The sequence below is a fragment of the Sardina pilchardus genome, chromosome 8 (assembly GCF_963854185.1).
Source record: "Sardina pilchardus chromosome 8, fSarPil1.1, whole genome shotgun sequence".
NCBI lineage: Eukaryota > Metazoa > Chordata > Actinopteri > Clupeiformes > Clupeidae > Sardina > Sardina pilchardus.
In genome coordinates, this window is record NC_085001.1 from 28,812,927 (window position 1) to 28,827,926 (window position 15,000).

Below are 15,000 nucleotides of genomic sequence, written 5' to 3' on the forward strand. Positions count from 1 at the left end.
AGGAGGGGGGGCCAGCGTCCCCCCGAGCCCCTCCTCCTCGTCCTCCTCCCCGGCCTATCGGCCGGCGCCGCCGTCCCAGCCGCAGCCCCCGGACACGCCCACGCGCCGGCGCATGCGCAAGAGCCTGTCGCAGCCGCTGCACGCCGAGTGGGCCGAGCTGTACCGGCAGGGCGCGGGGCCCGAGGGCCGCAGGCTGGTGCTGCGGGAGGCGCTGGAGGCCATGCCCGACCCCGCGCCCTTCCTGCAGCCGCGCGGCGCCGCCGCCGCCGTCGCCGAGCCCCCCTCCCTGCACCGGAGCCGGCCCGCCGTCATCCCCCCCATCGCCTCCGGCGAGCGCGGCGGCAGCAGCGAGCCCAGCGGGGCGGAGTCGGGCTCGGCCGCCACGCCCACGGGCGGCACTCCCACCCGCCTGCCCGCCGTGCCCTCCGCCGCCGCCTTCAGCCCCCGGGGCAGCCCTGCCCGCCACCAGAGGGCTCACGGCGGTGCCAGTGGTGGTGGTGGTGCCCATGTCGGGGTGGCGCACCGTATTGCCCACTCCCCCCAGCCAGGCTCCCCCGGTGGTGGCAGTGGTGGCAGTGCCCAGCCGCACCCCCCCTCGCGCCCCGTCCACGCCGAGCTGCAGACGCTGGCGGTAGACCAGGTCAACGGCGGTGCCAAGGTGGTGCGCAAGCGCTCGGGCACGGACAGAACTGTGTAACGCTCGCTCGCTCTCTCTCTCTCTCTCTCTCTCTCTCTCTCTCTCTCTCTCTCTCTCTCTCTCTCTCTCTCTCTCTCTCTCGCTCTGTCACCCACTCTCGTTCTCTCTCGTAGACATCACTCACTCATTCACTGACTCACACAAATACACTCTCTGCCACACACACACACACACACACACACACACACACACACACACATATTCGCATTCGCACACGCTCTTATTCAGCTCTCATCCTAGTGCTGCTTCATCGTGCCTTCTCCACCTTTGAACTGATGGTCTGAGGGACAGGATGGTCAAAGTCCAGCTGTCCATCTCTCTGTTGACCCTCCCCAGCCAGCTCTGCATTAGATACATGTAGAAGTAGAAACATCGCTAACATCAACCCAGGACCCATGTAACGAACACACACACACTCATACACACAACCCCACTGCACTCAGAGAGAGGCACAGAATGGAGAGAGGGAGGAAGAAAAGACTGATAATCACAGAGTGGGGGAAGAAGTGAGTGATAGAGTGGCGGCTGAGAGAGAGAGAAAGAGAGAGAGAAGAAAGATGAAGTGTGTGTGGACAAGAGAAGAGAAGACGAAGAGACGTCTACGGAACAACAAGCTGCTTTTGATGCAACCCTGCAAGGAAGTAAACGACAACAAAACAAGCAACTAGATAAATAAATAAAATGAAATAAAATAAAATGAGACTGTGAGAAGTGGGGAAAATGAAGACAGATTATTCACGCTCATCTTTAAGAATCTGCTGTTCTTCTGTTCTGTCCATCATAGAAAGGTCCATCTGTATGCATGCCAAACTAGCCGCTTTGCTTTCTGATGCGCTAGGCCTGCTGAGCAGCCAGACTGAACAGGACGCCTCATGTCTTTATTACTGCTCACTTATTTAACCTCTTCTGTTCATGTTTACAGTGTATGTCACTTTTCTGTCATCAAGGTGCGCGCACACACATACACACACACACACTCACACACACAGAGACAGACAGACACACACACACACACACACACAGAAACACTCTGCTCTCTCTGCCAAACGTATCATTGCCTGCAGTTCACCATATATCCACACATACGTATGTAGCCTATTTACTATATAACAGCTATAACATTGCCCACTTAGCAGCCGACTCCAAAACGCGTATGGCCCGTGTCTGACTCAGGATCGCCCACTACTGTCAGGTCGGTGTAACAGCTCTCCTCCTCTCCATCAGCTCATACTGGAGTGGGATGTCGTAACTCAACCTGTTGTCAGGTCTTGTCGGTCAGAAACATCCTCGTCCAGTTACTGAACACTCACACAGCTCTCCGTGTGGGGCAGTCTGTGATTGGTCCTCTGGTAGTTGTACAAGCCTCGCCTTCTGTCCTTCTTTCTGTCAGATACTCGTCTTTCAGAGACGCTGGAACACAGTTGGCTCTTCTTGTGTTTCTGCGCACATAGAGATTGGTACACTAGCAGACAAACTCCTAACCTGCTCTGTCTTTCAGGAAGAGTGGCAGGAACACATAGATTGGTCTTCTCACCCAGACAAACTCACAACTCAGTCTTTCAGGAACATATCCTAGAACCTTGCAGCTTTGCTGTCTGCGTAGGCGGCATCAACAGGTCCTCCGCCAGACCAAACTCATGCCACGCGTACTGTACTGTAGTTGTTGGCGTAGTGTGGTGGTCTGCGCTGCGTAGAGGGCGTAGATCGCCCAGGCCTGTGGTAGACGGACGCGAGGCGCATTACTGTGTAGTGAAGCACTGTTTGGTCCTCCATCACATAGGGTGCCTCTCATTCGTCTTTTTATCTATCCTCCCTTCCTTCCTCGGTCCTCGTTCCAGCTGATCTGCATAAAGAATGATGGGGCGGCAACAATGGGATAGTCTATCCAGTGTTAGTTATAGATCAGTGGGAACGAGCCTGGAGGACCGAGCATCGAGGAGGGATGTTGAGAGGCACCCATAGACTCACGCACTGTGCAGGAGGCCTCCGCCTCGTCTAAACACAAACACAAACACAAACAAAAACAAACAATAGTAAAGCTAATAATTAAAAGCATTTCTTGGGGGTGACAGACTCCTTGTGGTTCTTTGATCTTTAACCGATATAAACTGATAACTCTATATAATAAGCATTTTGTGTATTTGAAAATCTTTGTATTTTTTATTTATCATGTGCAAACATTTTATTTAAGACCGAATGTAAAGTAAATATAAAAGCTAAAGGAACGGAATCATCCTGTGAGTTTTTCCACTTCAGACAATTGGTCACTGAGTTTGTTGCTGACATCTCTGTGACTGTGGCATTGCACCTCTTTGGTTTATGTGTGTGTGTGTGTGTGTGTGTGTGTGTGTGTGGGGGGGGGGGGGGGGGGGGGGTGATATAAATAGAATAGATAGAAGATAAAAGAATAGACAGAAGATAAAAATCCATGCCCGTTGGCGTCACGGCTATTTGTTGGTCTGTCAAACACAGCGCAGTTACATGCACACACACAAACATGCTAAACACTAAAACACTAACTGACCCACTAGGTGGCGCCATTTCACTTTGTACCCATCAGGGCACACTGATGGGATAAGAAGTGCAGGCTTGGTCCAGCATTGCCAGCCTTAAAATACTCTTCAGGTTCTGCGTGTACATTACGCTTCAGTCTCCGGGTTTTGATTAGGATTTGAAGTATCCCGATTTCAGATCCCCGGATAAGCCCTTATCCCAGTTTTGAGTAGGCCTAATGTTGCGTTATCCTAGTCCGAAAGAAACCAGTATCCATTTTGTATACATTGATATTAATAAATGGGTTTCTCTGTGTTCATGTAAACACCATATCTCAAATATGATCAAATCTGGATCAGCCTAATAATCAGGATACTGAGTGCTTGTAACCGCAGTCTGTTTGTGTCTGGCAGACCCCAAAGAGGCCACGCTTGCCTGCTGGTCTAGAGATCAGCATAGCCTACCCTCAGAACTGTTATGTTATGTTATGTAGTTTATGTGCCTTTTTTAATTTCACAGAAAAGCCCATTATGTCTGTCCACTCCAAGTGATCATCTATACAGTAGATGGGCTTCATCACTTTACCAATTTCATTGCAGTGTGTGTGTGTGAGAGAGAGGGTGATTCAGAGAAGGACCCTGTCCATTTGTCTGATAATGGCATCAATGGAAATAGCAAACCAGGGAGACTCCTGATGGATCACTAACTGGTGGCATGATTTGTAGATAGACAACTCATTATATCTCATTCTAAAGAAAGAAAGATTAAAAAGCATTCAGAGAGTGCAGACCTTCGCTAAGCGCCTCCTGGATCCAGATGGTGATCTGGATCACTCCCAAAATTGAATTGTTTCTTTCTTGGGTCATTTCAGACCTTTCCTGAAAATTTAATTGAAATACATCTACAGTATATGTTTTTTTTTAAGTTTGACAGACAAACAAGCCCCAATGAAAACATAACCTCCTTGGCGGAAGTAAAAAAGATTGAATGAATAGTGGGAGAGAGGAGTTGTGTGTGTGTTTAGGGTCCGGACAGCCTGAGAATATGGACTCACCCCTCAGCCTTTTGTTTCTCTCACCTCACCTCAGCGGTCTGAACTGTCTGCTGTCAGGGTGTGCAATAGAGACGTGCATCGTCTTTATAAGACAACAGGAAATTCACCATTAAAATAGGAAGTGTGCAATTGGGACATTCCTGGAAGTGTGTGTGTCTGTGTGTGTGTGTGTGTGTGTGTGTGTGTGTGTGTGTGTGTGTGTGTGTGTGTGTGTGTGTGTGTGTGTGTGTGTGTGTGTGTGTGTGTGTGTGTGTGTGTGTGTGTGTGTGTGTGTGTGTGAGAGAGAGAGAGAGAGAGAGTTTAACAATAAACGATCAATCAATCAATAGTCAAGTGCTATTCAAATAGGACATGCAATAAATGTCATCAAAACAGCTGGTGTTTAGTCGATTCAAGAAACATTTGCACTTCTTTAATGCTTACTCATCTCTAAATGTATATATGGGATACTGTAGGTGTCCTGTGCCTGTCCTGGCAGTACTACAGTATGTAAGCCAGCCTGCAGTATATGAGAGACAATATGTCCTTAAAGCTAAGCTAAACAGAGATTACTTCCACCCAGGTATAGTGACTTTAAATGAATTTAGCTCTATTGAAAAGCAGCTTGTCTGTAAAAATAGTATCGGTTGTTCATGCTACACAACACAGTGATGTAATGGATGTTATGCATGACTATAAGTGGCACATGTGACCACGGACACAAGCCTGTTACCTAAGCAACCAAGAATCGTAAACAATGTCATCCACTGCGACCACGGAATCAGGCCGTGGATGACATCACCAGTCGTCCACTGATTTAGTAACCTCTGTGGATTAGTGCTAAAGTGGTTTAAGCCCAAAGATTCTAGCTCCACTCTTAGATCTTGGTTTAAGCCTAACCCGACTGGTGCTATACTGGTCGAGGTGACCACCCTGTGTTTGCTCTACGCTCTCTCAGAGCTGCCTATGCTGGACTAATCCTGCACCAGATCGGACTGTTCCTCCCAGTGTCCAGTGGACAGGCATCACATCACAGAGGTCAGCTTTCACCTGAGAAAGATCTCTTGGTTCACAAACACACACACACACACACACCCACTTCACAGGCCATTGACCGTCTCAAGCTTTCACCTTTCAATGCTTGCCATATCAATCTGAACACAAAACAGATTGCATAATATTTCAGAAATGTGTTTATTTCACAAAATGCAAAACTGTGAAAGCATTGTGTTGAATGTAAATCAGGGGAAAAAGGTCACTGAAACTGCAGCCTTGACAGGGCATGTGGTGAGCGATGCTGTTGTCCATGATGAGTTTTAAACAAGTTTCTCGATGTGAGGTATAGTCCAGAAGTCAAAATATATACACATCCATATATGAAAACATACAAGAAAGATATGCGCTGTACCAAAACAAATGTAAAGATCAAGACCAAAACAAATGTAAAGATCAAGACAGATCATTTTGTCACATACAGTATGCTAACACTGGGTGTTGGCTTGGCTCTAGCACCAGTCATCCAACCCACTGGCGTGAGGTAGGACCTTCAGCTACTGTGGGAACCTGACCGGAAAGCATAAGACTATTCCCGACTACAAAGGTGGCTTTCCCAAGTGCTTACTGGCCAGATAGCAGTGGAGGTTGATCTGTTGCAATCAAATGGTACATTTTCACCAAAAGCTGAATTCCCCCTTAATGGCTGAGATCCATTGAAGGTTAACCATAAATAGGTGGGATCAAAATTTGCTAGTGCTGCCACAACAAAACAGACATTTCAAAAGCAAAGCAACTCTCATGTAAACAAACATTTGAAATCTCTGAAAAGCATGAAGCTGTTTGACACAGAATTATTTCAGAGTGACTATTAATGAACAGACGTCATTTATCTAAAGGTTTTCTAGGGTGGAGAACCTCAGCTGTCCCTGTTGTAAAATGAACCAACTTAACACTCATTCATTTCCACTCAGTCAATCAGTGTCAATCATCCATCACCTCATCTCTCTTCAGTGTCACACACACACACACACACATGCAGACAAATACGCTAGCACACACACACACACACACACACACAGACAAACTCACACACACACACACACACACACGAGCAGACAAACTCAAACTAGCACACACACACTCGTCCATAAAGGACACACACTGGTGTGTGTCACAGTGCCCAGTGTCCGATGAGGAAGGAGAGCGCTGACCCCAGCAGGATGTTGCACGCCAGGGACGCTCTGGAGTCGGTCGCGCCGCTCATGTAGTATTCCATATCCGTCTCGTTCCGGAACTCTCCGTCCACGTAGCCGCCGGTGCCCGATGCTGCGTAGCCGCCCCTGCTGCCGTACCCGCCTCCGTACCTGGGGTAGCCTCCGCCGTAGCCGCCTCCGAAGCCACCTCCGTAACCGTAGCCGCCGCCGTATCCGCCGCCGTATCCGGGGCGGACCATGGAGCCGAGCACGGCGCCCCCTAGTGCCCCCGCGGCGGCCGCGCCCGCCATCTTGCCCGCGCTGGAGCCGGAGCTCTGGGCGGGTTGACCCCCCCAGGCCCCTCCGCTGCGTACGCCTCCGCCACCCCAGCCCCCGCCGCCGCTACGCATGCCGCCGCCCATACGCCCGAAACCACCGCCGCGCCGCGCCCACACCGGGCTCACCGTCGTCAGGAGCAACAGGCTCGCCAGCACCACGCCAACCCCTCGCTTCAGATGCATCTTGGAGTACGTCCTGGAGGGAGAAAGAGAAAAAGAAAGAAAGATAGAAAGAAAGAAAGAAAGGGAGAGAGAGACCGTGAAATGTCAGTTATACAGAGAAGTCAAAGCATGGCTGAGTTCATCAAGTTCAACAAGTGTCCCGACAGTTCAAGTTAAAATGCTCTGAAAAGCTGTTAGACATGAGTGAATGTGCCTCTCCAATCAACTGCCAGTGACAGTGCATATGAGTTGTCCTAAATGACCACACAGCACATATGAGTTGTCCTAAATGACCACACAGCACATATGAGTTGTCCTAAATGACCACACAGCACATATGAGTTGTCCTAAATGACCACACAGCACATACGAGTTGTCCTAAATGACCACACAGCACATACAGTATGAGTTGTCCTAAATGACCACACAGCACATACGAGTTGTCCTAAATGACCACACAGCACATACGAGTTGTCCTAAATGACCACACAGCACATATGAGTTGTCCTAAATGACCACACAGCACATATGAGTTGTCCTAAATGAGACTGGTAGTGGAGAGACTGCACTCAGGGGCTTAAATTGATACAAAAATGTATTCAAAGTGCCAAGAGAGCATTACAGGCCACAACAAACAAACAAAAAACAAAAGACATTTCGGGCCTAGCCCATCATCAGTCTAAATGAGACTGAGAAGAGAATGGAGATTTATTCTAATTACAAAATTACAATAAAAGACAAAATTCAGTGCACTCATGCACTGAACTCGTTTACAAAAAGAGGTATAACACAATAAACATTTCTGACCCTGATCCATTACATACACGCAGGTTCCAACACTCAACAGTCCAGGCTAAAGGGACGGAGAGACACAAACCCCCACGACAACTCCCAACGCTTACGTAACGCTCCTCTCACTTGGGTCAGGAAAGGGCAGCTAAGAGACGCGCTGGTGGCCGTAAGCCCTCTTTAGCCCACTGTAAGCTCTGCCATAACAAATGTGCTCTCAGGCCTGGGCCATAATGAGGGCGCTTCTGATTCACTAACTTTCATCAGCACTATGGGATGCTATAAGCATCTCTATGTGTGATGTGTAACAGGGAAAATCATCATATATTTACATAATATACCCTTTATATTCACAGTGATGCGTACTGTACAGTATACTGAGAGTGCAAGGAAACAGCTTAGTGTTGGCAAGATGTTTTTGATCACGTTCACTGAAACTGACATTATGGTCTAGTAGAACAACATAAATCTGCCAGTTTTAGAAAAAAAAAAAAACCTGCGCTTCTATTTTTGCAAAAATCCACTGCTCCTGGTTCTTCTGGTCCAATAAGGGCAGGGGTCTATGATCACAGGCAGATCTGACTGTCAATCACAGTTTGTGCACAGTCACTAACAAGCACACACTCGATAGAAGGATGCTCAGTGGTAGTGGGGGAGGGACATACAGACTTGTATACATTCAAAATGTTGGCTAAATCCCCTCAATCTGCCAGACTTGCCAACGGCAGCTTTAATGTTGTCGCCCGTACGCACTTTCCACCTTCAGCCACATCAGCTTGTAGAAGGCTGAGTAGTCCACACATCACACAAGTCAGTGCTCCCCCATGTTGGTGCCATGTGGGGCTGGGAAAGGGTGCTCTGCCTGGAGGTCCTTTAAAGAGTGTGCTGTTTTATCTGATCAGGAGAACTCTCACTCAGAGTACAGTGCTGGGTGTTCTCTTGCGTCTTGTCTTGCCCAAGCACAGACAGTCTAGGCCTGGATCATACCCTAAGCCCTAGATGTAGGTCCGATTCGCCTCTACAGTTTATGAGTTTATGACAGTCGCACACACACACACACACACACACACACTGTCTTCCTAAGCCCTAAATCTAGGTCTGATTCGCGTGGCCTCTACAGTATGATGTCTGAGTCCTTCATACGTCCTTCAGCACAGATAGTCAGACACACAGTCATCAAGTCTCTCTCTCAAGCCCTCTACAGCAGTCAGTCACACACACACACACACACACACACACACACACACACACACAGAGAGTCATCAAGTCTGTCTCTCATGCCCTCTGCAGAAGTCACACATACACACACATGAACATACTCAGACATATACACACACATCTGTCTCTTATGGCCTCCAAAGTGCACACACACACACACACACACACACACACACACACACACACACACACACACACACAGTCATGAAGTCTGTCACTCATGCCCTCTACAGCAGAGACAGTCAGACACATACACGGTCATGAAGTCTGTCTCTTATGGTCATCAAACAGCATTAGGCTGTTAAATCTGGATGTTCTTTCAGCTTCACTATAATTATCACCTCTGTCCTCTGTGGCCAGCCTAATCTCCTCTCTTGCTCTCTCTACCTCTGGCCCTGAATCGGCCCGAACACGGCCCTGCCTCTCTCCTCTGTGGCCATGCAGCCTAATCTAATCTCCTCTCTCACTCTGAGAGAAAGCATGAGCTCATTCACAAATCAGCAGCAGACTGAACAACGGACGCGGGCCAGAGACTGCCATGGCTCAAATGTGGTCCCAAATCTGTGAAATGTCTGCTAAAGTTCTGTTTGGGAGGAGTCAAACAGGGTTCTCTGAGCATTGCACAGGTTTACACTACAAATATACTAAACTATACTATACTATACTGTACTATACTATCATATAATCTACATATGTGTGTGTGTGTGTGTGTATATATTTGTATATATATATATATATATATATGCATAATGCATATTATATATATATATATATATATATATATATATATATACACACACACACACACACACACACACACACACACACACACATATATATTATATGATATATAAGATGTATTGAAACGGCCAAATCTAGCATTTTGCTTTTATGTTTGAGTACAGTACTACATATTTAGATCCTAAGGCATACATCATCCACATTGACTGTAACAGTAATAGACTGTAAAATAAAGCTGGCAGGTAACACAAACATTGTCACACAGTGACTGCTAGTCATTCACCCTCAGTTACACATTTTGGCATTCAGAATTATAATATATCAAATTGCAGACTAATGTCAAACTGTTTGCAAATAAGTACTGGAAAATAGTTTCCTAAAGGAGAGCAAGTCTTACCTGTAAATGCTGCTGCTGATCACAATGAGTCTCTGAGTTCCGCTCTGTCTGTCACGAATGTGTGTTATGGCTCAGATAGACTCAACTACACACATATATGTACACGTCCACACTGCGTAAGTTTGTATTTATCCCTCTCAAACACACACTCCTATTGGCTCCAGGCTGTAAACCTCCACCCCCCCCCCCCCCCCCTCCTGACACACACACACACACACACACACACACACACACACACACAGAGGATAACCGATGTATAGTTGTGATGACATAAGACTGTTGCCTCTCTAAATCTCTTGTTGTTGATCGGGATAGAGGAGCCTGCATATGGACAATGACACAAAGAGGCTGAAAGACATGAATGATATGGCTTGATAAAAGACCACGGCTGACTTGAGATTTGGAAGACTGATACTGATAAACGATAAACCACCAGTTTTATATTATTTTTCAACAGTGCAAAAACGTTATACTCCAATATTTAGCATATTGAAAAGTTCTGATCAAGGTAGGACATTGTGTTTAAACAGGCCTAAATATCTGGTGTCCTAATGAAATGCTCTTCTACAATAAATTGTGCGATATTTTGCATAATCTTTGCTATTATTTGTGATAAATACCATTGCCACCATAACTTTCAACGTGTTTACTTTGTTGTTTTAACCTGTTGAGGAGTGAATTATTTTCCAAGTTCCCTATAGAATTCAACTCAAACGATCTATAGTTTCGGTGTTCCTCATACAGTCTGTGGGCAAACTCTCATTTTGCCGAACATTCTAATCACATATTTGTGACCGCACCCCTCAACAGGTTAACTAAAGGGTGGAGATTACGAGAACCTCTCCAAAAAGATTGGCTAAGAAATCAAAAATAGAGACAAAAACAAAGGAAGCAAAAGTAACACGTAATCTGAAAAGGTCTGACGGCGGAGCCTGCACTCAGGCCATGTCAGCCTCTCACTCTGGCAAATCACACTCTAGGACACACACACACACACACACACACAGTAAAGAGGACATTTTATGACCCAAGAGACATTCTCATTTGAAATTAGAATTATTTACTTTTTTACAAACTTGTATCATCATCATCATCATTATCATCATCACCATTATCATCATCTTCTCTGTTGTCAATAATCATCATCATCATCATCATCATCATCTGTAACTATGGCATACAACAGAAAGTCTCCTGTGGATAAAGAGAGTGTCTACCTATCAAGGGCTTGCTTAGCAACGGAAACATGATGGCATAACTGAATTTACATTCTAGAAAAATGTCTTCATTGCTACAAATTCTCATTCTCAGTTTTAAGTCTTCTCAGGGTTCACACGCACACACACTCACACACATGCACACAGTGTGAAACTGTAAGCATATACCATAGCGATACATCATGGATGTACATTTTATACATTTATTTTAAACGGGGAAAAAATGGAATCTTGTGAAAGTAATGTACCATAACATAATGCTGTAAGGTTGCATGAACACGCACGCACGCACACACACACACCTGGTATTGAGGCTTCCTGTAAGATCCTTTCACAGTCTTTTGGGTGAATGTGCTACTGCTGTCAGTCGGCGCAGTGAGAGACTATCTCCTCAGACCACCAGACCAACTTGGACTTGTGAGGGCACACACACACACACACACACACACACACACACACACCAGACCAACTCAGACTCTCTTAAGGCACACACACACACACACAGCTCAACTCAGACTCAGTCTGGGCGTGATCTGCTACTGAACCTGCACAAATCTGGTCCTGGTCTGCCCCTGATTGGTCTCTAATTTGGTCCTGATCCTGGTCCTGTTCTATCTGTAGTCTAAACCTGATCTCCTGGTCTGGCCCTGTTCTCCCTCTGGCTTAGCCCTGTTCTGTCTCTGGTTTTATAATGTTCCGTCTCTAGTCTGGTCCTGTTCTGTCTCTGGTTTTATAATGTTCCGTCTCTAGTCTGGTCCTGTTCTGTCTCTAGTCTGGTCCTGTTCTGTCTCTGGTTTATCATGTTCCGTCTCTAGTCTGGTCCTGTTCTGTCTCTGGTTTATCATGTTCCGTCTCTAGTCTGGTCCTGTTCTGTCTCTGGTTTATTATGTTCCGTCTCTAGTCTGGTCCTGTTCTGTCTCTGGTTTATCATGTTCCGTCTCTAGTCTGGTCCTGTTCTGTCTCTGGTTTTATAATGTTCAGTCTCTAGTCTGGTCCTGTTCTGTCTCTGGTTTATTATGTTCCTTCTCTAGTCTGGTCCTGTTCGGTCTCTGGTTTAGTCCTGTTCTGTCTCTAGCCTGGTCCTGTTGTCACTGGTTTTATGATGGCTTCTCTCTGGTTTAGTCCTGTGCTGTCTCTGGTTTTATGATGTTCTGTCTCTAGTCTGGTTTTATTCTCTCTGGTTTTATAATGTTCTGTCTCCAGCCTGGTTCTGTTCGGTCCCTCGTTTTATGATGTTCTGTCTCAAGCCAGGTCCTGTTCTCACTGGTTTTAGGATGTTCTGTCTCCAGCCTGGTCCTGTTCGCACTGGTTTGGAGATGTTCTGTCTCTGCCATATTCCACCTTCTGCTTGAGCTTGTTGTGTCTCAGACTCCTGTGGCTGGTCCCCACAGCCTTGTGTCGGGTGAGAACACAGATCCCACTGCAGCCAGATGAGAGCGTCTGTCATTTAACTACGTTATTTAGTGCAACACTGGAGCATAACAATTCAGACCAGATCCAAGCTCAGTCAACACTGCTCCAATGTATGGAATATTCCAATGTTCCAATGTTTTCGATGTATCAGTATTTCATGCATTCTTTTAGTGCATGTCAAAGTTGTGCGTCCCATCACTATTGAAGACGTTCTTAATAATAAACATTAGCACAAGCTAAGCTCATTGCTTACACTAAGTAGGAAACATACTCTTCTTCCATGTCTTGATGTACTTAGTGTCAGTAAGAGCTTTGGTAAAAATGCGTTGTCTAACCACACACACACACACACACACACACACACACACAGCTCTCACACACACAGCTCTCACACACACAGCTCTCACACACACAGCTCTCACACCCATCTGTAAATCAGAACACAGCTCCATCTCTGTCTTTGCAATATGGAAAAACAACACCTGTGAGATTTTGGAAACTTCAGGGATTCAGATCAAGCCACAGACGGATGAGAAGACTTCTATTTCCTCCAGAGTGGTTTGGTTGTGAACAAAGATAAAAAACCATACAAGCACATAGCACACACACACACACACACGCCGTCTTGCTTGTCACACAACTCCTGTGATTACACAACCAGTTAGACACAACAATGTAAACAAAGCATGTCACACGTACACACGTTACGCATCACCGTTTACATAACCATGCACAACGCACTGGTACTAAATGCTTGTAATGTACACAGCCTGGTGCTTTATTGTGCTTGTGCTCATCAGTAAATACTCAGCTGCACTACCAAGCTCATCCACGAGAGGGCAGTGTTGTGCTGGTTGAGCCAGGCATCAGAGAGCCTCCTTCTGTGCAGTCGGACTTCAGGGTGTTCGAATACACTCAGATAGAAGCCCTAAAAGTAGGCTAGACATCTTTACAGGTCATTTATACACACAGAACTGCTGTGCTCACAACAAAAACACTTATAAAAGTGACATCAAGCATCACGCTAATTACAGTGGTCCCTTCCTTATCCCCATGGTCATAGCGCCCGAAGAGTTTACAGCATTGGTCACTCGGATCAGTCAAAAGATACAAAACTGCTGAATAGATACTGAATGGTTGATCAGGTGTGGCTCGGTGAGTTTGTCGTTCAGGTCACTCTATGGTCACTCGTGAGACAATAGTGGACGGTGGATCACGATGAACACTGATGGACAGAACAGAGGGTCCAGTTCGTACGGCCCGAGAGGCGAGTACATTGAGGGCGTGGGAGGTCGTCATGGCGACACCTCCATCTTGTAGTGGCGCGGGGGGAGTGCAGGCATTGCCTGTCTGTCTCAGTCACACTTCCAGGTCAGGCAAAGAACATGTTATGAAGCAGGTAACCATGCTGGAGGGGGTCACGTTGTGGAGCAGGCAGCCATGTTGGAGAGGTCTCATTATGAAGTGATGGGCATGCTGGAGGGGTCACGTTGTGGAGCAGGACGGCCATGTTGAAGAGGTCACACTATGAAGCAGGGCGGCCATGTTGGAGAGGTCACGCTATGAAGCAGGGCGGCCATGTTGGAGAGGTCACGCTATGAAGCAGGGCGGCCATATCGGCCATGTTGGAGAGGTCACACTATGAAGCAGGGCGGCCATATCGGCCATGTTGGAGAGGTCACGCTATGAAGCAGGGCGGCCATGTCGGCCATGTTGGAGAGGTCACGCTATGAAGCAGGGCAGCCATGTTGGTCTCTGGAGCTCTCCGGATGGTGTCCACTACATGGTCACCAGATGGACACAGTTCCTCTGAGATGCCCAGCGTTACAAGTGCTGGAACTGTCCCCAGGAGGGCACAGGACAAGGGATGGACACTGGGGCAGGACTATAGGCAGGGGACGGACTATAGGTGGGGGGCAGGCAGAGGCAGATTGTCCATCTCCAGGGCCTCTCTGCTGTTCACCTTTCAGCCTCCGAGTTCCATCTGACCCTTAGTGACCCCTGCATGGCCACTGAGTCTCTGGGTCAGTCTGCCCCTTCAGTCTCTCTCAGTGAAAGTGTGTGTGTGTGTGTGTGTGTGTGTGTAAAAGAGTGAAGAGTGAGAGTTAGTATATGGATGGAAATTAAGACGAGGGGATGGAAGCTTACATGCACATGTCAAGAGAGAGAGAGAAAGGTTGACAGGAGTGTGTGTGTGTGTGTGTGTGTGTGTGTGTGTGTGTGTGTGTGTGTGTGTGTGTGTGTGTGTGTGTGTGTGTGTGTGTGTGTGTGTGTGTGTGTGTGTGTGTGTGTGTGTGTGTGTGGACAGCTGAA

At 47.1% G+C, this 15,000-nt stretch overlaps 3 protein-coding genes across 4 annotated transcripts in view; 1 reads left to right on the forward strand and 2 right to left on the reverse strand.

Moving 5' to 3' along the window:
- ccdc92 (coiled-coil domain containing 92) overlaps positions 1–2,927 on the forward strand; it is a 23,581-nt gene extending 20,654 nt beyond the window's left edge. The window contains exon 5 of the mRNA XM_062544181.1: positions 1–2,927. This exon is cut by the window's left edge and continues 364 nt beyond it. Coding sequence (XP_062400165.1) covers positions 1–697 — 697 coding nt within the window. The 3' untranslated portion in view covers positions 698–2,927.
- Positions 2,928–6,390: 3,463 nt separating this feature from the next.
- Positions 6,391–6,933, reverse strand: prnpa (prion protein a (Kanno blood group)). The gene has a single exon (XM_062544182.1). The coding sequence runs from the start codon at positions 6,931–6,933 to the stop codon at positions 6,391–6,393; it is 543 nt and encodes a 180-aa protein (XP_062400166.1).
- A 4,209-nt stretch (positions 6,934–11,142) lies between these two features.
- The window catches only part of rassf2a (Ras association domain family member 2a), a 23,833-nt gene continuing 19,975 nt past the window's right edge, over positions 11,143–15,000 (reverse strand). For both annotated transcript variants that reach the window (XM_062543524.1, XM_062543525.1), the window contains exon 10: positions 11,143–15,000. This exon is cut by the window's right edge and continues 87 nt beyond it. The gene's annotated coding sequence lies outside the window, so the exon portion shown is untranslated.